The sequence below is a fragment of the Spermophilus citellus genome (assembly GCF_964194105.1).
Source record: "Spermophilus citellus genome assembly, chromosome: 2".
NCBI classification, from domain to species: Eukaryota; Metazoa; Chordata; class Mammalia; order Rodentia; family Sciuridae; genus Spermophilus; species Spermophilus citellus.
Genome location: NC_138183.1, coordinates 76,719,064 through 76,743,572, shown reverse-complemented (window position 1 = coordinate 76,743,572; position 24,509 = coordinate 76,719,064). Strand labels below are relative to the sequence as shown.

At 38.6% G+C, this 24,509-nt stretch overlaps 1 protein-coding gene across 1 annotated transcript in view; it reads right to left on the bottom strand.

Moving 5' to 3' along the window:
• RORB (RAR related orphan receptor B) overlaps positions 1–24,509 on the bottom strand; it is a 184,873-nt gene that overhangs the window by 24,836 nt on the left and 135,528 nt on the right. Inside the window, exons 4-7 of the mRNA XM_081279413.1 lie at positions 21,077–21,478; positions 5,500–5,621; positions 3,946–4,078; positions 397–504 (exon numbers count right to left, since the gene is read on the bottom strand). Coding sequence (XP_081135539.1) covers positions 397–504; positions 3,946–4,078; positions 5,500–5,621; positions 21,077–21,478 — 765 coding nt within the window. The remainder of the gene's footprint in view (positions 1–396; positions 505–3,945; positions 4,079–5,499; positions 5,622–21,076; positions 21,479–24,509) is intronic.

Genomic DNA, 24,509 nt, shown 5'->3' with positions numbered 1-24,509 from the left:
ATTATCTTGACTAGAGATTATGAATTTACTAAGAAATTTAGGAGGTCACCTCCATAGGCCACCATATAATATAATTTGTGAAGCAGTAAACAGCAAAGAATAACCTACAGTGCCTCCCCAATTTTTCAGATCATGGCTAATCTTTATTTTCATGAAATTTTAGGCGCAGACTCAATAGGGCCCACAGTTCTCTTCTTCCTTTCCTATTAGATTAGCCATAATTGTAGGACCAGCAGAGTTGGATGAAGTTCAGAGGCTCACTGTGCCCTACTCTTACTGAATAATGAGATACTAGCTATAATTAAAGGATCAATACATTTCACTTGGCAGTTTAAGTCCAAGTGGAGAAGTTTATGGTAGCTAATAAAATTGTACCAGCGGCAAAAGGAAGCTTACCTAAGGCTTTGAACATTTGCATTCCTCCATATTTTCCTTCAAACAGAACAGTGTTGTTTAATGGGTTGAAGGCACGGCACATTCTCACTAAAACCACTTCCAAGCAACCTAAGAGTTAAAAAAAATTAAACCATGTATACGTATCCAGTAATGAAGTAGTTATTACTGAGTGTAAGTGGAGATGTTCAAGAACTTTAACACAGACCCAGATGCACACAGACACCCCAATATGGAAACCCCTCAAGATTCTTTCCCCTAAGATAACTATTTTAGAAATAAGGCTCTCTTGATAATCATGTGAGGAAATTAAAGAGAAAATATACTTTAAAGTTGAAATGGAGGGCACCAACAACACTTTTTTGGGGGAAGCATTTCTTACTATTTTTTTGACTAATATTATAGGTAGTTTCAATTCTTGAATTCACAATTGATGATAAATGGCTCAGAAAGGAACTTTGCAGGAGGTGAGTCTTGTCTATTGTCTTTAAAAAAATATTGTTTATTTGTCAATGGACCTTTATTTTATTTGTTTATATGTGGTGCTGAGAATCGAACCCAGTGCCTCACACATGCTAAGCAAGTGCTCCACCACTGAGCCAAAGCCCCAGGCCTTATCTATTGTCTTTTGTAGAAGTTATGCTATTGGGGAGACATTACTCTCTACTTCACCTGCCACATGGAGTTTCTAACAGGCTCCCTCCTTATTTCAGCACAGGATGATATTAAATAGAAACTCTGTGTGTTTCTTGAGAGACACCATTTACATCTAATGCTCTTTGAAATGAATGTTTCTCGGACAAATAGGTTTTTGCAAAATGCTAAATTATCTCACTCCAGAGAGATGTAATCAACATTCCCAGATCACAGGCTCTGAGAAGTTCCAATTTGAAGAAGTTTGATTAACCTTAATGAACTTAGAGTGTTTTTGAGTTTGCTATCAGCTCAGTGAGGGCAGGAACCTTGCCTGCAGCAACAGGCAGTTGAGGTCATTGCATTCACTTTTGCATTTCTGGGACCACAAAGAGTCCCTGGCACATAGTAGGTGCTAAATGATATTTATTAAATTTGTTTTTCCCTCTGAACATTTATTGATATCATGAGGAACTATTGCGGCAGTTTCTCTACATGTTGGAGAGATGGGCTTTTATCCCATAGTGTATTAGAAATTGACAACTAGACTCCAAAGCCCCAAATATGCATGACAGCATCCTACTGATAATTTGGCTACATCCTTGGTGTCTTCTTATGGCACCACTTTATATTTGTCTGAGTCTTATTTCCTTTGCTATGCTAATTTCTCATTGCTTCCTAACATAGGGACTTCCACACATGAGAGGATTTGCAAACATTTATTGAAGCAAGGCTTTCCCACAACAATAAAAATGCTCACCATTTACTGATGTTCTACGCTATAGAAGGCACTTTCTTTGGCCCCTTACAATTGTTATCATATTTGCTCCTTGAAAAAACCATTTTAGGTGAGTTTTATTATCTCTGTTTTATGAATGAGTTACAGAAATTTTAAGGATATTAAGTAGCTTGTCTTTTATACTGGAGTCAACATATTTACAGCTGGGAGAGATGTTAAAGATTACATAATGTCAGTGGTTTCCAAATGTCAGTCCATGGATTGGTGATATCTGAGTCTTAGAAATACAATGAATGGGGCTCTCTTCCAGGAAGTTCAGATCCCCTGGCTTGTGATGATGGCTGTTTCTGAACTGTCAACAACCTCCTACGGCGCTCCTGATACAACTCCAAGTTTGGAATTGATTGTTTCTAGTACACCACTTTAATTTACAAATGAGAAAACTACTATCTTGAGAGGTTAGTTCAAAGTCATATAATAAGTGGGATAGATTTTATTGTTCAAAGCGAGTCACCAAAATATCTCCTACTCCACATGCTTTTCTAGACCTGACCAAATCAAGAAGTTGTATCCACTTCTGCTACCCCTGAGACCAGGTAAGCTTTTGCTACTGCCTTGACTGAAGGGTATGGTGGAAGTAACACTATGTGATTTCTGAGGCTAACTTGGAGAGATCTATGCACTGGTGTCTTGTTCTTTCAGAGTGCAAGCTTTGGGAACCCAGTGACTATGTCACCAGGATGTCCAAACAGTCTGTGAAGATGCTCCTATGGAGAGCCACTGAGGCCCCTAGCCCAGAGCCTTGTCTGAACTCTAGCTGTCAACAAGCACACTTTGCAAGCCATGGGATACAACCAATTTGAAAGTAGGTACTTTTCTCCCCAGAGAAGTCACCTCATGGCACAGAGATAAGCCATTCCTGCTGAATCCTGGCCAAATTGTAGCTTTAAGAGCAAAATAAATGATTGTTGTTGTTTCAACTAAATTTTAGGGTTTTTAGAAAACTGATAATATTCCAATTAGCATGGCTTTTCTCAATTTGCATCATTTGGTAAAGAAGCAGCAACATCGTGTAGAATAGTAATCATATTTAACCCAAGTTCAAACACCAGATTGCCACATATTGGCTTTGTGATATGAACACAGTCTTTCACTTCTCTGAATTTTTACCTCCTCTGGTTTAAGATAAAAATAACCTCAGAATACTAAATGCGATGACATAAGTAAACATGAAAATGCATACATATATTATGACATGTAAAAAGGATGTTATTATTATTACTGTGTCATGAAGATTAACACAAACACCATGTGGTTCTTATTTTCTGTTTTCAAAGGGAGCTGAGTAAGACAAGTCATCATTTTTCCTATTAAGTAATAGGATTCGCACAGTCAGTTATATGCAGAATTTCTTGGGCTACTTCCTAAGTGATTGTGTGTATGTGAGAATGTACCAGAGAAGGGGTGGAAAAGATTAGAGCATGTTGGAGATTCTCCCAGCATACACTGGCTGCAGGCTATCCTCATTAAAAAGATTGGAAATGACCACAGAGGCAGAGCTCAACTAGCCTGTATTTTTTTTCCCCTCACAGAAAGCAAGGAGTAGGTTTTAGCGCCAGCTCAGCAATTCAGCCACCTTGACACACTAATTACTTGCACTGCCTGTCAAACTGGGTATCTCAACCTACACAATTAATAGCTCCACTTTCAGTAAGCAAAATTGTATTTGACTTCAAAGTGGACTGAATGGGGATCAGGGCATTTGCATTACTGAGAGTTTCCTTTGGGAGTTAGCTGACAATGTGGGTGGTAAAAAACGGGCTATCTATTGAAAGAATTTTCTAGAACCTTCACGGAGCTAAAGATTGAGCACGTCCTGGTCTAAAATTGAGAATATCATGCTAAGTGAAATAAACCAAACTCAGAAACTCAAAAGGTCAAATTTTTTCTTTCATTTGGGGAAACTAGAGTAAAATAAAGGAAAGGAGGAAGGAAGGATAGGATACCATTTAAAAAAACCAATCAAATGTAAATTAATAGATGAGGGGAAGGAAGTCTAGAAGAGTAGAGGAAGGAGAGGAGGAGAGGGGAGGGAACTCAATTACTATGTTTAACTATAAAGCTCTAATAATAATAAAAATAAAATCAAAAAAGCCCTCATGAGTCTACTCCTTGCTTACCTGATTTCAGAAGCAGTATCTGATCATTTTGGCAGAGTTCCATGAAGCCTGTTATCCGCTTTGCAAACTCCACCACGTATTGGATGGCATGAGTGATCTGGATGGCACATTGCTGCCACAGTGCTTCCCTGGACTTCAAGAGAGAAAACACAACATGTAAGTAGAGCCAGGAACTCCATGGAGAATCAAAAAAACAAAAACAAAAACAAAACAAAAAAAACCCCACTCAAGGTTGCCTTATGGGTTACCTGTCACTTGGGACCCAAGGTTGGAAATTAGGAAGAGGAGGGCAAATTATTTTTATATTTATGTTTGATTTATTTGAACCTCAATATGCCACAATGATCAAAGTACTGAGGCTAAATTGGTAGAGTGTGTGAAGATGGTTATTTTCCTTACTAATTTCCACCCCCCTCCTTTCTTAAACTCAAGTCTTGGTCTATCATATAAAAGTAAATCCTTGCTTTGAAGAATAACAATTTAATTCATGGTCCTCCCTCCTTCCATAATGCCATTTTCACAGGTAGTTGATGGACATTAAACTTGTAATATTTTTATGTTGTGTTCTTTTTCTAGAACGTATGGAGTATTGTTGTTGTTTGTCTGGGTGTATGTAGTACTGAGGATCGAACCCAGGGCAAATGCTCATCCACTGAGCAACATCCCCAGTCTGAGATTGCTTTTTGTATAAGAAGAATTCCAAGGTAAGAGGCATCAGATGATATTAAATCTCTCATGAGTAATACAGAAGCCCAAAAATATATCTCAAAGTTATTTTCTTTAAACTGAGAAATCTAATTTACATATGTGTTAATTCTGCTTTTTACTGACCATAGCAATATCTATGCCTTTGTTTCCATATCTATATAAAAGTAGTAAGAGTTATTTATTATGTTAGAGAAAAATCAGTGTTTGTTTAAATCATACATTTAGATGCAAATTTATATATTTTGTTAAAATTCCATCATCTACAACATCTTATGATTGAAGGTCTCAATCCCAAAGTCCAGTAACATGAATACTGATCAGTAAGAATAAACTTCTTCCTTTAAAATCTTCTCCAATGTACACAAAAGAATCCTACTAATACTAATAATATGGGGAGAGTTGTCCTTTTCCCTTGGGTTCCTTTTAATTTATAAGGTAAAAAAAAATGTTTTAGGATGCCATGTTCCACATTTTTGTTGCTAAGTGTGATATGATTATTGCTGCTCTGATTACTCAATGGCTCCTGCTCTTTGCTTGAATCCAAGAAGCCAACATGAGATGTCCTACAACCACCTGATGAACATTGAGTCTCTCTGGTCACTACAATGGGACAGTGATGCCTCCTGGGGAACAGTGCAACATCTAGAGACATTTTTGGTTGTCACAACTGTGTGAGGGTGGTACTATGTATTTACACCTAGACAGGGATCCTGCTAAATATCCTATCATGCACAGAACAACCCTCACAACAAAGAATAATCTAGCCTAAAATGTTGATGGTGCTGAGACTGAGAAAATCAGAAATGGGGTAATCACAGAGAAGTTTCCTGTTGTTTCTCAGAGTACCTTGCTTTGATAGGCTTTGATTTCTTCATAGGTGTGGGTCTGCCATGCCAGCTGGTGCAGCTCTTCCATGGTGTACTGACATGTCTCCAAGTGGGACTTAATGATGTTCTGTGCAATTCGATCTGTGAGAAAGAATATCAGTTCCAGAGTTTGTGAATAAGATAATTCTATTAAATCAAAATTGTTTTTATATGTTTACTATAGAAATGCCTTTTGGAGATTCTCCGAGTACACCAAAGTATCTTTAATATTACTATGTATCTTAAAATCTCCCAAATCTTGCCTTTTTTTTTTTCAATTTTTAGTTCTCTGATCAAAATTTTCTGCCTTTTCTCTTTTCTGCTCCCTCTTGCCCACAGCCTTGGTGTCTTACAAATTGTTAAGCATTCAATTAACTATTTAATATTAACACACACATGATATTACTTTACTGCTTGCTTTGGGGCCTAAAAGTCCACTAAGAGTTTTAATACATATACTCCAAATACTTTTTTTTCAAACGTTTTGAAAATCACTAAAATCCTATTTTATTATAGAACTAAGGAATTAAAATATAAAAGCATTTGCTCGTCTTTGAAAAATGGGATGATATGGGGACTAGAGGTGTAGTTTAGTGATAGAACATTTGCCTAGCACATGCAGGCCTGGGTTCAATCCCCAGAACTGTGAAAAAAATAAAAGTAAAAAAAATAAACATTTAAAAAAGAGAGGATTAAATAATAAGCTATACAGAAAGAGGGAATAGGGTGGAAGGCAAGAGATGGAAGCAAAAATTTGATGATATTAGTTATAGAGTTGGTTTTGGAACCACGTATATATCTTAAGATGAAATGATTTGGACCATGAGTTGATAATTACTTAAGCTGGTTCATGAGAGCCATTATATTCAACTTTATAGTTTTTTGTATGATGCCATCTTCCTTTAAGATATTTTAGAGAGGAATGGGAATGTAGCTTGGTGGTAGAGCACTTGCCTAGCATGCACAAGGTTCTGGATTCAATCCCTAGTACTGAAAAAAAAGTTTCAGAGAAAATGATTATATTCATAAAAGGTAGTAACAAACTAAATTAATCTTTGCAGGCAGTCTATCCTAAACGAGTTGTATTTTACATGTATCTTAAACACCAATCATTTTGGCTTTGGAGGTGTGAGAGTTGAGTGATAGAACCACATACGAGAGCTCTTCTTATAAACTTGCTCTGTGTCCCTTAAAGTTGCACAGAGCTGGCAGGAGGGCCTTCATACTCCCATCTGCTATTTGAATACATGGAAAGGGGGACAGCTTGGGAAACCAAAATACTTGGGAATTCTCTATGTGGGGTATGCATAGAACAAAGATGACCACATCCTCCTGATAACGGTTGTTGGCTCACCCAGAAATGGAATCTTTCTTGTGTTTCAGGCTGTCCCCTTGCATGTGCAATTTCTGTTCTTTTCTTTTGCTAGATGGCTGTATTTTGTTTCTCCAGGATAGCCCTCAAAGAAGTACTTGGGCACTTTCCTTTGACCTCACAAAACTCCCCCTATATGTGGTATGAAGTAAATTGAGTTGCTGTGCTATGGAGAATGAGAAATGTACATTTAAACTTTGGATGAACTTTCCCAAATAAAACTCTCCTTAGATGATTGCCTGGCATATTGTATACATTGAATAAACAGTAGCCCAAATTATCATTATTAGGGCATCTTGTGCAGTTTGTTGTCAGAGAAGAAATATGATGACTGCAAGGGAGAAAAAGCAGATATCTGGTTTGGCAATCAGTAATACCAAAGGAAGACATTTCAATATCTTTTAGAGCTTTTCATCAAAACTATAAATGGAGAGAGGTAGAAGATGCAACAAAATGCTAACTTAAGATCATAGTTATAGTCTATTAGTTTCAGCACTGGGCATTTCTAGATTTTCATTGCTTATCATATTACAAAATCCTTTCTTTAAAAAAATCTTATATTCAAAGTTTTATTGAATATTTCTCAGTGTTATAAAAAAGGGCAGGGATGATTCTATACATCATATAAAAATAGATTGTCAAGTCATAGCTCATCATTTTTCAATTTCATCTGGGCAGTCTAATTATTTAGATTCTAAAAAATGTATCTGCTTTCTGGTAGGCATATAATGAAAACACAAGACTTTATAGCTGTATGGCTTTCAAACTTTTATCTTTGTGGAGCAGTTTGTTTTCATCTTCAAGAATATGCTGATTTGTTGGTAATTTACAGGCTCCAGGGTTTATAAGCAAATCTGGAATTGCTACTCAAAATTGCATTATGAAAAACTATCTGCTCTTTTCAGTTATCTTCTGGGAACTACTGACCAAAGTGAAGAAATCTCTGTCCTTCTATCACCAAAACTTAGGGACCTACAGGGTATGAAGAAGAGCAAGCATAATAAATATGCAGACAAGCTAAGCAAAATTAGAAGTTAAATCCACACACATGCTCCTGGTCAGGTGTCCATTCCTGGTGAAGGCTTCCCTGTCTCCCTGTGACCTCCAACAGAAGGACTGCCTGCTGGCATTTGTGATTCGACCCTTTTGAGTCATTATTCTGGCAAGGGTTGTTCTGGGATGATTTCTGTGGATCTGTTTGGCTCAGATCCTTCAAGATTGCAAGCTCATCAAGAACTGGATGGTAGAGTCCAGCACAGAACCATCAAATGTTTAGTCAACAAGTATCTTTTTGAGCAACTATTATATACTAGGTCAAGGAAACAAAAGACACTGCTTTCACTCTTAAGGAGCTTCGAATCACATCATATCATGATGTAATAAGTGCCCTGAGGTATTGTGGGAGCCCAAAGAAGAGAGGGTCTGGCTCAGCTGGGGGAGGCAAAAAGAATATAACCACAGAGGAGATGACGTAGGTCTTGAAGGATGTACAGGAGTTTGTGACATGGAAGAGAGAGAGATGCAGCTCAGGGAGAGGGAACAATACTCTGAAGGCACAGAAAGAAAACTAGCTGTAGGCTGGGTAGTTTCCGAATTATCTTACATCTTTATAACCCTTACTTTTGTATAACCAACCCCTCTTTCCCTGAGGAGACAAGTGAGGTTCAGAAAGAGGGGGTGACTCTGGACCAGTCTTTTCAGAGTTAGCAAATGATGCTTTGAAATTAGGTCTGTGTTTTCCAGCAAGAGGTCTAGTGTGTTTATAACACAGGGTACATGGAGCCTGGGGAGAAATGAGGGGAGGTTAGAAACTGTGATTGGAACACAAACTGCCAGGTAACCATGCCCTGGAATTTCAATGTCTAGGATTTAAATTTTATCTTTGTATTTTATCTTGTAGTCAAATGGGAGCTAGTGAAGTCATGACACTAACATAGTCATTTTTTAGAAGAATGATCTTGGCCATGGTGAAGGCAATGAGATGTCATAAGCAAATGAATGAAATTAACCAGGCTGTTGTGAAAATTTGGGTAAGATATGATGAGATACTCCACCAGGTGATAATGACAGAGATAGTGGAGATGGAGGGTTTGGATGCAAGACAATTATGAAGGAGAATGCACAGGACCAGTCGAGAGAGTGAGAAAACTTTAAATAGAGTAGGCACTTGACCAATGTTGAATTAGCGTAGATAAGGCTGAAAATGTCTATCAATCTCTGCAAACATCCTTCCACCTTCTGCTTTATTTCAAAAAGAATTTGAGAAAGTTAAGATTGGCCCTAAAATCTTTGAAGTCAATACTAAATGTGCATTGCTAGTTCACGTGCCCTTGTGGTAAAAAAATAAAACGGAGATCTCTTTGGGACATAAGATGTATACGTGGCCAGGAGGGCCAACGTGCTGTAGCTGCAGTTGCAGATCCCATCGACCCCTCTGCTCTCTCCCACTGTTGCAGTGCAGAGGTGAGCCACGTGCAAAACCCAACTTTGACTCTCCTGAGGCTCAGATCGATAAAGCATACAGTAAAGCCACACTTGGTCTCATGGGAGCAGGGCCGGAGGGCTCATTCTGTCCTTTAGAAAGATGCTTGAACATCAGAGGAGACGGTTTGCTTGGACTGAGAGTCTGCAGTTGTGAAAAAGGGAGAAGGGCTTAAAAAAGAAGGGACAAAGGGAGAGACAATGAATACAGTATGCAAAGTTCCTGCTGGGAGCCAAAAGAACGTTCAAGAGTCCTTGCCTGGAAAAATAGAAAAGGTAATAGTAAACGCAGTCCTCTCCAGGGACCAACCACATGAGAAAGTCCAGACAAAGAGACTGAGGCAAAAGAGCAGAAGAGATGGAATCTACTGGGGCAACCGCACACCCTTCATCCGGTACCCTGACTTGGATTGCAGCTATTTCTCAGAGCTGAGTTTTTGTCCGATTTGTTCACTGCTTGGGCTGCAGACAATACGTGTTGAATAAGGAGCTGGCATGCTCTGGGATGGAATAATGGGTCCGACAGGAATATGGGGGAGAAAATGAAATCATGGGAAATTCTCTCACCTCTAGAGGTGATGCATGTGGACTCTGTGGACTACACTCTGGCCCACCTGAGATCAGGGATGAGGCTGGTAATTTCTTAAGTGGACGTGGAAGGGAACCTGGAGTGAGAACCACTAAATCGCCTCAGTAAAGATTCTGTACACGTTTAGTTACATAAAGGTTTGTCCAGATCACTAAGAGGGCAAGAGCTGCTTTGATAGTTCATAAAGGATGAGGAAGGAGAAAAAGAATTTCATATGCTCAGTCCACTTCTTCATTTTCAGCCATGGGGAGGAACAATGTCAGTATTGATGTAGGAAAGGGAAAGCTGGGTGGCATCACAGGTAAATACCAAGTCTGTATTCCTTGTTTTCTATGTAGTAATTTCATGAAAAATAACTTGGTCTCATTCTCTCCCTCCCTCCCCTCCCCATTTCCCTTCTGTGGACCCAGATGGGTAAACATATAAAACTACCCCCCATAACTGTTTTGTCTGTCTTTTGGTTCTATCTTGTCTTGGGGGATAAGCCTTGTTGAAACCCAAGATTTACATTCACGTAATATAATATGGAACTTCATATATCAGCTAACTTTTGGGGATGAAAAATGACAATGTGAGATTCAAATGAAATGAAATAACTGAGAATAGCTTTAAACTAATTGACCTAAGTACTTCTCTATCATTTTGATGAAAAAAAAAAAAAAAGTAAGACCATGTTGTGAAAATTGTCACACTTCCTTAAAATTCTTAAGGGTAATCTTAATTCCACTTATGATGCGGGCAATAAGAAGAGAGAAATTAAATTTTTGAAGAGAGAAATAGAATAAAATTGGTGGTAATTCTCAATGGTGTGTGCAATAATTACAGAACCCTGGGGCTGGAGATAACCTCCTTCCTCCACTTCCAGATTGACTCTATCTAAATAATCCTAGAAGGAAGTCTCTCTTTAAGGCATTTACAGCATGGTTGATATATATACGTGGCAAAGTTGACGTAGCTCAGTGGAATTTTAAAGGTCAATCATATCAGACGATGTAAAAAGATGTAAGAAAAATATTTTGAAGTACTGTTGAAAGAACAGCACAGAAAACAGTTTTTCTTGCATATTGATCCAATAATAAACCAAAGTTGGGAAACAAGTTATCTAATTACTTAAATGGGATGTAGAAAGCAGGCTACCTCTGCTTATTTCAGTGAGAAAGGAGTAAACTGACAAGCAAGGTGACAATTTCTTGTTTATAACTGTGATGCTATAAAATGAGGACCAGCTTGCAGCTACTAAAATAGCAAGTGACCTTCTGCAGCTCTGATTTCAACCACTCAGTGGGTTTTTTTTTTTTCCACCAAAGGGGCTTATTTTAGCTCTCACTAGACATTTTAGCAAATGGCGCGCTCTCCAAAGGCTACAGTGTTCCAGACACGGGTGGTTTCATTAGAATCCCACATCCTGCGAGTGGGGAAAGTTAAGTATATCTTTAAAACTGCTGCTTTCAGTGTTATTACCAAGAGCACCCGCGGCCCAACTGCACCAAGGCGAGAAAGCTGAGATTCAAAGCTATACATAGTGCCAGGGGTGTTGCATCTGAACTTCCTAATTCTCACCTCACCTCTTCCTCCCCGCCCCCCCAAGCAAAGATGGGTGGTTTCTTCTTGGTGAACTATGCCCTCTATTCATTTTTATCCACAAGGGATTTATTTTTTTAAGCTTGGAAATATTCTTCCTAAAATACTATATCTCAGCCTCAATCCAAATGGTTAATGAATTTTTAATTTGTCACTTGCCTTAAGGATCTACAGAATCACTGAATTCTCTGTTTAGTTTATACTACTAGTGTGAATGTAGAATTCTGAGGGGATTCACTTTGAATTAATGCCAGGATATCTCTACGGACTTGCTCAAGGCATGTTTTAAGTGCCTGCATTAGGTTTTCCTAATATCAAGATTCCTCAGAATCCACCCTCTGAGGCGGTAACTGTAATATATTAAGACAATTGGCTAAAAGGGAAACATTAACCAAATGCACATTTTGCTTGGACACCAGTTTTATAAGTTTTCTGTCATTAAGTGGGACAAATCTAGTAGGTGTATGTGTATTATAGATGACAATGTCAGAGAAGACAATGTAATTTAAAGACCTCTCTGATTTTTGTAGACCTCTGGAGATCTTTACTTTTTGCATAAATAGAATTGTGTTTTCACAATAAAACCATCAATAACATTTAAACTTAACACAGGATATATAATGAGCTATTAAACTCCAAAGAAAATAGTGGATTTAATATTTATGTTTTTCAAATTCTTTCCAGTATGAATTGGGTGGAGGCATCAGTAACTGGTTCCTTACTTGTTGACTCAGAACATGGTCCACCCACTCATTTTCTTTCATTTTGGAAGTGGGGATTGAACCCAGGGGTGTTTTATCACTGAGCTACATCTGCAGACCTCTTCATTTTTATTTTGAGACAGGAGCTCACTAAGTTGCTGAGGCTAGCCTCAAACTTGAAATTCTCTTGCCTTAGTTCCTGAGTTCTTGGGATTATAGGTATGCACCACTGTGCCTGGCTGGTTCAAACACTCATTACTCTCTTTCTGTAATGAATCAGAATAGCTTTAAGTTTTCTTTTTATGAAATTTCTGTTGTCAACTCATTTCAGAGAATGACATGATTGAAATCTTCTTAAGCATTTTTCAGAAAAAAAAATTATCAAGATATAAGAATATTTTTAACTTAAAAATGCTGAAATGTGATAATACACGATTGCATTAAATATGTATTAGAGGAAAATAATTTAAATAATCAGATTAATGCAAGTAATAATAAAAAATAAAATAATAATTAATGCAAGTAATAATAATAATAGGTTAAAATATTCTCAAATTCAGGAAGCTTGTGTAAGATAACATTTTTATTGCAGAAAAAAAAACAGGAAATTAAGCAGAAAGAAGAATTGAAGAAGAACTGAAAGAATCTGATTAAGCCCAGTATATCCAAAAGGATAAAAAAAAAATCACAAACAGCAAAAACAAATTAACTAAGAGGATGCCTTCTTTATTATTGAATAACAGAAAGCTGTTTTGGATCACAGATGTTTTGTTGCAATAGTGCATGTCTAATTTTTGGGAAATTAGAGTTTCCTTTTTTGAAACTAGTTGACAAAATTGGGAAAGAATCTATTATGAAAACACTACATTTCAAAGTTAACTTTCTTAGTAAAAGACCGCCTTTGCAGAACAATTAGGGAAGATTAATGCATTTAAGTGTCCTGGAATAGATGAGTTCTGAGGGAGCTTTTTGGTAAGATGGAGGAAATAACACAAGGCCCCTTTCAGACATTTAGTTTGTGCCTTTGGGACAGTCACTTAACCTTTAAAAGTCTTGGTTTCTTTGGGTTTGATTCTCCATCCACAGAAGGATTTTGGCAGCAGCGATGTTTTCTAAGCAAGAGTGTCTGAGCGACTACATGGGAATTTTGTTTTGTTTGGACTCATATGGGAGAAGACTTACAGGGTTACAGAGGGTGAACGCACAGCTTAGTCTTAAAAGTACTTGAAGAGTCTTAGATAGTACAAACAAAAATGATACAATCTAGAGCCCATTAAAACATGTTGCTTACTCTCCTTTTAAAACTGCACCTCCACATACTGCCCAAAGGACGAGTGGGTCACACACAGATGATGAAACCTAATTATAAAAGTTGCTCAGGGCCATCATTAGGATTGATTTTTACTATGTGAATTTTGTTGACATAGGGATTGATTGTTAATTTAAACAGAAGCAATCTCTCCCCCATCTCACAACCCTTTCAGAAGTTTAGTCAATGTATTTTTGACCTTTAGGAAGAAAAAATTTAGGAGTAATCTTTGGAGGCCATTTTTATATTTCCAACACATAGCCTGAAACTTGAGTGCTTAAATAATGCATTTAATTAACTAATGTTTTAAAAGAAGCATTTTCTAAATAGTCCAAACCAAATCACTCCAGAACAAACCTGTATGAAAAACAAATAGCAGTTCCCCAGTAAGCCTCATAAATATGGCTCAAATAGTAAATTTATTCTCTTTAGTATTGAGGTATTATTGTCAAAAGAAAGCTTACATCTAGAAATAAATCAAATAAAAGAAAAGGAAAAAGACCTTTCATTGGGGAACTTTTCCAACAGGTTCATCAATTTGCAAACATCACAGGCTTTCTCTCCTAACCTGCACAGGCTTTATTTCTTCAAGCTCTCCTATGCAGTCTTTCTCTCTACCATGTGAATGAGGCCAGAGTGCATTGACTTCTATTAACCCACTGATCAGTTGGCTTCACTGTGTTCCATGGTCCATCTGGTATTTTAACCCTAACCAGCTCTTCCAAAATCGGGTGCTTGAAAATGTAGCCAAAACAGTACATACCCACCCCAACCAGTGGCAAAGCAATGCACAGCTCCTAGCCAATGTTAAAGCTTGCAATGCCTTAAAAACACAGGCTTGCTTCAGTATAACATTTTGAAATGCAATGGCGGGAAACTGTCAATAGGGTCTGTTTTGAAGGCCACTTATAAGTACCAACATTCCCTCCATTTGCAAACCACAGGCAGCACCTCCTGAAAGTGCCTTTCCTTTTCCTTATTGCAGAGTATTTCGTATCTACTATGGCTTTTGAAATTGAGGGTATAAAATGGAATTGGTTTTCCAATAGCTTCTCAATAACTTTTTTTTTTTTTGGACCGTTAGATTTTAGAATCTTCTTATGAAGTTCTGAATCCAGAGTCAAAAATTAATCCCAAACTAGTAACTCCAGGGAAAGTGCCCCGAGGAAGACCAATTTTGCACAATTTCAACCCAAAATAGAAAAGGTGTTTCAGAAGATTTACCTAATCTAGTAAATGCTAGCACATTAGGAAAGCTGCATTAGCAGAGATACGAGCACCTAGTGACTAGCACGGACTTACGTACTGTAAATAGAGATGTATGCTTATAAGAACTTGAATTGAGCATATATGTGTATACTGCATGCGGTGTCAATGATCTTTGCATTTATTTATAGCCTTGCTGTTCACAGCATGATTTGTATGTTATACCACTTACTCCAGTCATGGGAAGTCAATGCACTGAGCATGCCAGGAGACCCACTGTGAGCATGTTACTGGGTGATTTTAGATCACCTTTGGGAAGCTTATTAAAAGATAGATTTGGATGTGAATGACCCCCAAGAAGAAATGCAGAGCCTTTGTCATGGGTCCCCTCTAGAGTGAATCATGGCTATGCACTAGTAAGTGTCATAGTTGTAATCATGGTAGAGATCAAAGGGGTTGTGGCAAACTGGGTTGATCAAGCCAGCCCACACACTCAAGGAGTTTCTTTTAGAGATAGAAAACAGGATTCTGGAACAAAGCAGCCTTTGGGAGATGTTCTGTGGGTGATAAAGAACACGTGGTGTTAAAATTTCACTTGGTTACCACCCTGTCCTTAAGCTGCTCCTGGTTGTTCTTGATTTTCATTTTAATGTCATCTTTCCCCTTTTATTTTGCCTAGGAGGGTAGATGGAAAGAAGAGATTTGGTAGTCATTAGTAACTCTGGGATTGGCAGGATCATTTCACCCATAGAAAAAGCCCTGAGTGTTTTCTGACTCCTTGGAAGAGAGGCTTGCTATATATGCCATGGACAAGTTACTCAGCATCATTCCGAATTGCTTAGTAGCCTACAAGTCCCCTCCTTTCTACTACCACTGTAGGCTTCTTGTAAAATGACCACAACAAGGGGGGATATCTGTTTATATGACCAAGGATCTTTGGGAGATGAGAAAACTATAATGCTTCAAAATCAGTTAGTGCAACTATTTTAGTTTTCAGATGATGAGACCAAGCCTGAAAAGGCTGAACTAATTTTGAGTAAGCTTATGCAGGTAGCTTGTGGAACTTGGGCTCCCATTTTCAGTGTACTCTGCCTAACCTGCCTGCAAAGGGTGTGTAAGGGTGGGGGTGGGGTGGGGGCTTGGAGAACAATGGAAGGTCATAAGGTATTCTCCCTCAAGGCATGAAAGGAAAAAAACGGATGCTGAATTTTCCTCTCCTTACACTATTTTGAATGATTCTTTTCTCACTAGTTTAGTCTCCTCCTACTTGTTTCAATGCCTACTTGTTCCAGGTGCAATGCAAGGACATATAAAATACATAGCAAAAGTCAACTTCTCTCTACCATTTATGCATGGATAGTTAACTATGTATAATTTTTTAAGCAGCTGTAAAATATTTACTTGTAAAAACGCATATCATTAAAAGTGTTCCTTTAAGACTATAGCAGTTGCTTGGGGTTCTTAATAAGCAGCAATCACAACATCTACTTCTATAGAAGTGTGCCAAATAAACACTACTGGTAATATCTTATGTGTTTTTCTGTGGCTTTGACAGAATGAAATAATATATTTCAGGGACTACATCACTTTTTGGCCTTTTTGTAATCTCCTCTAACTGTTAATCCTTAGCTTTCACAATACGTGCATTTAAAATGAGGTTTTTATTTTTATTTTTGATACTTAAAATTTCAAACTCCATGAATAGAACACAAAGGCATATGAAAATAAATCTGGGTTTAAGATTGTATAGGAGGAGACCAATGAATTTACTTTCCATTGTCTTTATCTGGAGAGAAAATTATTCGGCAGAACACCAAACTCAGGTGATATGTGTAAAAGGCAACTTATCTCCTAGCATTACAGGGAATTTGATGGATATTTTGTCTTCTTTAAAGGATGTTTTTGGCGGTTCGAATAGTCTTGCTGTCTGGTATCTCTAGATACATTGTCAATCACATCTCAGCTTAAATGAGCTTTCATTAAGAGTATTAGACCTGCAGAATCCCACAAACCATCTCAAGAGCTTTAATGGAGGAAAGCAAACAAGAAAAGAGGTTCCACCTCCTTTGTCTGCTTGTTTGCTGAGTCTTCTTTAACTAACTTCCTCTATCACCAAGCATTGCAAACTCCTTTTATTCTCAAAACATACAACACATGCATGGGAGAGCTTGAAGAAAATTTCCAGCTGAGCCCGATTAACACTGCTGACTAAATATTAATTGACAGCTGATGTCTGTCCTCTTATTTCACCGTTTCTTTCTCCTTTGGGATTTTGAAACACCCAGGTGTCTAATTTCTAATTTTCTAATTTCATTTCTTTTCTCTTACCTACGTTTTGCTTTCTATTCTCAACATTTCAGGAATGAAACTTTCCTCATGAGAGAGGTGGCTCAGAGTAACGGATTCCCACCACCTCCCGAACCAACTCTCTCATCTCCAAAAGGATGCAATCCCAGGATGCCCAGGACTCCCCAGGACTCCCCAGGACTCCCCAGGACTCCCCAGGACTCATGACCTATGACGCTCTGAATTGTAATTACTTATTTTCCTGTGCATTTCTCAGATGGTGAGGGCAGAAACCATGTGCTGTTTGTGTTGAGTGTGTGGAACATTTCAAAAATAGGTTTTTGAAAGATGCCTGGCAGTCTAGGGTAGTGGAATGGTTTCAGTTAGAATGAACTTTAGCACACAGCTAATTCTGTGCCCAAGGACAGTCCCTCATTATTTCTGACCCTTAATTTCTTCATCTGGACAATGAGATGGTCTCTTCACTGCTGACCTGACATGTTGATGTAAAGCTCAAGATGACTAAAGGATACAAAAGACTTTTCTTTATTTCCTTTTATATATGCAGTGTTATTGCTGGGGTCAGTAACCTAGGAAGTTTGAATTCCTTCGGTGCCCTTGGAGTAAAAGAAGTTGTTTTCTTGGTAGATATTCCTGACTCTGCTAACATTCATGTAACCGACGTCTTGGGATTTGAATGTAGTTGCTTATGTAATTGTGTTATGGTTTATTAACATGTACTTTATTAAAATTTCAAAACTCTAATACCTTATTCTGCATACACTTATCTAAACACTGTTTTTTTTAAAGATCTGTTTTATAGATGACTCAATTTTAAAATAATGACCTAGTTGTACAGATTTCATCATTCTTTCCAAAACCAGAAGAAGTAGATCAGGACTTCTAGTTACCAAGAACGATGTTAAACAATTCTTTGGTGTGATACAACCTCACATTCACACAGTCAGAATGTGGCTAAAAATCAGATTTCCTGTTTTCTCTGCACAGGGTTCTTTCTATGACAGCTTGCTACTAACCAGCATGGCTTAGATATTTACTAATCAAATTGAGTCAAAATGTCAGCAGGCAGACTCAGTAAGCTCCAGTTCCTTCCACCTCGAAGGACTTCAGGTACACAACAAATATTAAGCATGTTTTGCTGTGGGAATGCCAATTAGCTTGTTATTGGTTTCCTTTTTATGATGAGAGGAAATATACTACAATGGTTAAAAGAATGGGTTTGGATATTACTAGACATGTGTTCTTTGTTTTTACCAAGTTATGTAACTCCCAAGCCCAATTTTACATCTGTAAAATGAGTAGACTAATGAGTAGGCATACTAAGATTGACATAAGAATTAAATATAGGACTTTGCTTAGCAGAATTGGTGCTCAGTAAAAGATCATTATATTTCCTGATATAACCAGTGATCTTAGTAATTATAATATCAATTATTTTATTACAGGTATAACAGATGCTGTCCTAAAGAGTCATGAATATTAGCTCATTTAAACTCCCCTTCCCAAGGACTACTACTGGCCCAGGTTTACAGGAAGATCAAGCAAATTGCCCAAGGGAAGAGGCATAACCAGGTTTTGAACTCTGGCAGTGTAACTCCAGAGCCAGAGTTCTTAATTACCACAATAAGCTAATGATGCCTCCCTGCATGATGGCACTATTATGGACTTAGTGAGTTAGTGAAATGAGTGGCAATATTTTGTTTAGGAAATATTGCATCACAGTTGCGGCTTGTCATAGGTACCTAGATTAAATATGCATAGCATGGGTTTGTGTCCACTAGGTGGCATTGCTGTTTTAATAAAATGTGAACCAAGTCAATATTTAGACTTAGGACCTGTCTGCTAAATCTGAAAGCACTCGCAGGACAACCTAAATGCACCCCTTAAAGTCTGATGAAAGATGCCTCCAAAATTTAGAGCATATGCAGAGATATGTAAAAACTAACGATATGTTGAAATAATCAAGGGGAATATATTCTAGTTAATTCTGTGTGTCCATGTCTATGCAGAAAGATTGCCTAACAATTGTGAGTTTGTGTTTCTTTAGAATTTAAACATGTTCCAAGCCAATGATAGACTCAAGGACTTACATATTAAGTAATAGTATAAAAAGTGGTGACTTTGTTATTTTCTTTTTTATAAGCCCTTTTGGAACAGCATGTAAAAAAGAAAATAACAACAACAAAAATTGTTCATTTAAAAAGACTGACCCTTTCAGTTGACAATACAGATTGTGCACATTAAACCCTTAGTAAGCAGCAGGTTAATGGATGAACATGAGGACCCTGGCTTCAGACTGCCTGGGGTGGACACTGGCTACCCTGGCTACCCTGGCTGTAACACAGAGAATAATAGTAGGACCCTGGGAACTCACAAGACAACTCTAAGCCTCTGTTTCCACAGTCAAGTGGGAACAACATTTTTACTTATCTCTTCAGATGTCTGTGAGAATTAAATATTTGAGAAGTGCCTGTGATGCAGTATAAGTTAAGGATAATGAGAAAATCGAGAAACTTTGCTATTGCAGTTGATGTTTGGCTTCCTGCCTCGGTTGTGCTCTGTCAACAGCTGTATTCACTGTCATGCTCTGAGCTGCTGAAAGGGAGAAACAACATTTCAGGATTATAACTTGTGTCACATGGCTCCTTCTTCAACCAGATGGCACAGCTAGCCAAGAATATGACCATGGATCTCACTATGCAGTCACAACAACTTAATTTAAAGCTCTTGTGGGTTTTATGCACCCATTTGAAGGTGACTGAGCACATGGCATATAAGTAATAATAATAATGAATAAATAATGGCATATAAATAATAAAATTCTAAGAGCTTTCGAGCTCTTGCCAAGTGTTGTAATTCTCACAAAGTCCCCAGAAGCTATGAACTAATGCTTTTTCCCTTTTAGAGATGGGTGAACTGGGATTGAAGTGCTTGTTCTAGTTTAAGTCATAAGCCACAGAGACAGGATTTGAACTCAGGGAGCCTGGTTGGTAGACCCTCTGCTCTGCCACCTCTTAGGTGGGAAGGGAGGAGACTCAAAATTCTGGAGCCCTATGTTGCTTCTCCCAGTTCAGTAAATGACAACCTTGGAGCCTCGAATGGCCACTGTTGGTTTCACTCTCTTAATCTGCTAGGAAAGTGTGACTCTGGTACCCAGGAGGGCCATGTGTTAATTCCATGTCAATATTTTTATGGCAGCTAGTTAACGAGATTAACCAGTTAAACAATCAATGGACTCTTGAGCTTAACAGGGTGAAGCAGAGTGGCAACAGGTCAGAAGTGAGCTTGCCTCCGACGGACGGACGGGGCCTCTGGAGGATCACTCTCTGAGAACTGAAAGGCACACTTGCCCCCAACGATCAGGTTGCTGATGCTATGGGGTCCGCCTGTGATGAGCTCATTTGTCACTCATGTTTTGTAACATTCCAGACCACACTCTTCCTGGCTGTCATTAAGAATCCCATATGGAATTCATGAATTCAGATTTATGATAATCTTAGCAGTCTTTTTGTCTACTCCTAGTCTTTACAAAGAGGGAAAATGAAGGACCGATTGCTCAAGGTTGTCCCCAACTATCTTAAGAGGGAGAGAGGACCCCTGTTCATTTGGTCATTCCACATTGCCTCTACATCCCTTAGGGCTATATGGCTTTGCTTTGGAGAGCATTGCTTTGGATCCATGCTAAAACTTCTCTGTTTATACTAATAACATTTTTTTTTTCATCACCGAGAACCCGGATTCAAACAGATAGCATCTGTTCTTTCTTTATAGATAGCATCTTTCTATTTATGATTTTTTCTTTTTTCCTTTGCTCAAAATAAACTTTTATGAGGGCAAGGGAACAATGACAATTTATTAGAATGTATTTCAAGGTCACTTTACTTTCTCCGTAGAAGCCACGTGGGCAAATCATTCAGTTTACATCTAAGAAAATGACCCTATTTAGATAGGACCAAGACGACATCAAAGCAGAACTTCCAAAAGTGAAACTTGGAGGAGACTCCTACTCACCGATTTCTGTCATCGTTATCCCTGGTGCTAACTGCCCGTTGTTGAAAGAGCTATAGGTAAACAAGTTGGGTACGGAGGTGAGGTCATAGATAGGTTCTTGCTTTATCTGTTTGATTCCAGTCATGTCAAGTCCTGATTGATCGGGGGATGGCTGACCGGAGTCTACGCTGTAGTAACCTTCAGACTTGGGCAGGTCGATGACATGCCCGTTGGCGTAAGTGCCACTGGTCTCATTGCTCAGGTTGCTCAGGCCATTGCTGATGCTGCTGCTATACACCCTGGCAAGGGCTTCCGCCTCCCCGCTCTGCTGCTGCCGCTGCTCCTGCAGCCGCTGCTGGTGCTTCTGCACCTCAGCATACAGGCTGTCCCTCTGCTTCTTGGACATCCTCCCGAACTTCACAGCTGGGTCAGAGAGAAAAGCAGAAAACAGCACTTGTGGTTATCACTCTTAACGACTTCAAGTCTAAGAATCATGATGGTTGTCCTTTCAACGTCAAATAAGACAAATTCCTAGCACCATAACCTAAGCATCCATTCATTTACACTTTATGATTGGTGAAAGGTCCTGTTTGGGGCAGGCCTATACTGGTTTAGGTCACAAAGAGAACTAAATCTGAATGTGTTAGTCAGCTTTCCAGCACTGTGACAAATACCTAAGATACTCAACTTATAAAGAGAAAAGGTTTGGTTTGGTTTATGATTTGGAGGATTCCGGCCATAGTTATGTAAGCCCATTGTTTTGGGGCCTGTGGTGAGGCAGCACGTTATGGGGGAGTAGTGTGTAGCAGAGCAAGCCATTCTCCTCATGGCAGGAAAGCAAAAGGGAAGCAGAGGAAGAGGCCTGTGACCCATTATTCCCTTTGGGAGCACACCTCCAATCACCTAAGACCTCCTCCTCTGAAGGTTTCCACTACCTCCCAATAGCACTAAGCTGGGGATCAAGCCTTTATCACGTGGGCCTTTGGGGACTATTAAGGATCCAAACTACAGCACTGAGATTGGAAGAAATGAAACAAATTTATGCGTTTTTCATTGCCATGAAGTTGGAAGGTACATTTGCTTCTTTTTCACTTATACAAAAACCAAAACAAAACAAACAAGAGACTCCTCAATACCCCTACCCCTCAAATACCAAATTATACCTGCTATTAAAATGTCTACAAGACTCATTATTAACTTCCTTCCTTAAGCATTAGGATTACTGGGTTGTTAGAAAGGACCCTATTATGTTATTATTGGATCTATTGTGTAATTAGTGTGTTGGATAAGACCAAGGATGTGGGGCAGGGTGACAAACACATTTAAAGTAAACTACATCATTTATCTCCAGATGAATCTAGGGATCAAGTGATAAAAATATTGGAAAACAGTAATTTTGTGCATCCAATGCCTAGCAAGTGAGCCAACAGTGACTACCTTTCCTCATTGCACCAGTCCCAACTTTTATTTTGCCTGTTTCTGCCAGAGAAATTCTCAGCCATTTTGAGGAAAAAGAAGAGGCTGTGGTCACCAGTAATATAAAGTGACTCCATTTCAATGTGTTTCTTAACTCATGGAGCTAAGCCTTCTGAACTGCTGCGGATATTGACATTTTTCCTCACTTTGACTTTTGTTGACTTCCTTTTTAGCATGTAAACATTCTGTTACCAGCATATTTGGGGCTCAGGGCTACCCATTGTGATCATCAAGCACTTTTCAGCTCACATTAGTGGTGGGAAATATGACAAGTGCAGAGGCTCCCCTCTGATTTTCCGTTTTCTTTTCTTTGGTGACAGTGTTCCTACTACTTGTTAGTGGTGGGAGTTCCAAGAATGTAGAAAGAAGGAAGTGGAGGGTTCAATTCCTGGATTCAGTCCTTAGAGTTGTTGCTCTTCCATGAATAACGGAAAGGGTGAAATGTTTTGAGAACTCTCTAAGAGCGCAAAGGGCCCACTCAGAGGTTCCTGCTGTGAGAGAGATTCCATTCGCTTCCCCCAATATTCCACCAAAATTGATTTTCTCCTCCCACTGCAATGACATAGAGCTACCAACTTTTATCTGAGCATGGACTGTTGAGAATGAACACCATACTTCCTAGCTCCCCTCCCTGAGAGGCATGGCTATGTGATTAAGTTCTGATTGACAGGAAGTAAACAGAGGCGGTCCATCTACTTCCAGGTCGAGGAGCACATGTTTTTCCTCCTTGCCTCCTGGACTGTGCATGTGAGAGCTGGGCCCAAAGTCTTCCTATTTCTTCTCAGTCTTACTAAATAGCCCTACATTCTGGCTTTCTGATGGTGCCTAAGTAGGAAAATGAAGTGGTAATTATCCAGTAATTTTTCTGAATGAAGACAAGCAAGATGATTAATTGCCATCAATCTCTCCATCTCAGTGTTGCTTTTATAGGGTCTTGAATCATTTAGATCATTGTGCTTAACTTAGTTTGTAGAGATGCTGCCTTTATTAGATTCTGTTTCTCAGAGACACATTTATTTGCTTACTAATTGCAGTGATATTTCCAGTTTGTCTACGGACAGAATTCTACAATAACTTTCAGGGAAACCTTTCTCTTATATCTTTTTTTTTTTGTATAAGGAATAACTAAACAATAATAAATATTGATTGAAAAAGAAAATAATGTGACATTCTTGTTTATTTGCTGTTCTTCTGACCTTTTGCATTTATTTAAATTCAGAACGGCTGTTTGTTGTAGTTAAAGAGGTGAATATAAGCACGGTTTCTATTCCTATGGATTACATTTTTTTTGTTTTGTCCAGGGGAGATTTATTTCCTGACTCATTTTAGTAGAACAGTTTTGTATTTATTTATTTAAAATTTATAAGAATTAAAAATTGTCAATGAGAAACTCGTCTAATATGGAAGTAGAAAGGTAGTCTCTTTAAAAATTAATTTCCTTTTAATCCTTGCTTTAGATTTCTACATGCTCTACATTTAGATGAAATGTATGGTGAATGGATTGCCTTAATATCGTCAGTTCTTCTCACCTGTTCCCTTCCATGCCCTTCTCTGTGTCTATTTGCAGAGCCCTTTCATTCTGTACAGGCCTGCTGCCCACCCCTTGACTCCTGGTCACTGACCTGCTCTAGGCTAATGGGAGATTGACAAATGTGAGACAGACAGAGGCTTGAAAAGGGCTTGTGTGAATGGGCCCTCAGCTTGGAAGGACATGCCTGAGCTAACCTGCTGAAGAATGAGATATGTGAAGCTGAGGTGGCCTCCTCAGTCATCTCAGGCAAGGCCAGCTATGGTCAGCAGAGTTGCAGACCTGACCTGAAGCTGGCACAAGCAGAATTGTACTTTTAACCAGAGTCCTCATCATTAAAGTTAACAATGTCAAAAAAGTATGCTGTCAAGAGCTCTGCTTGGTTGAACAACTCAAAATGCAGCAGAGAAAGGCTCTTTTCTAAGAGAGATCAACTTCTTAGGCCACCGA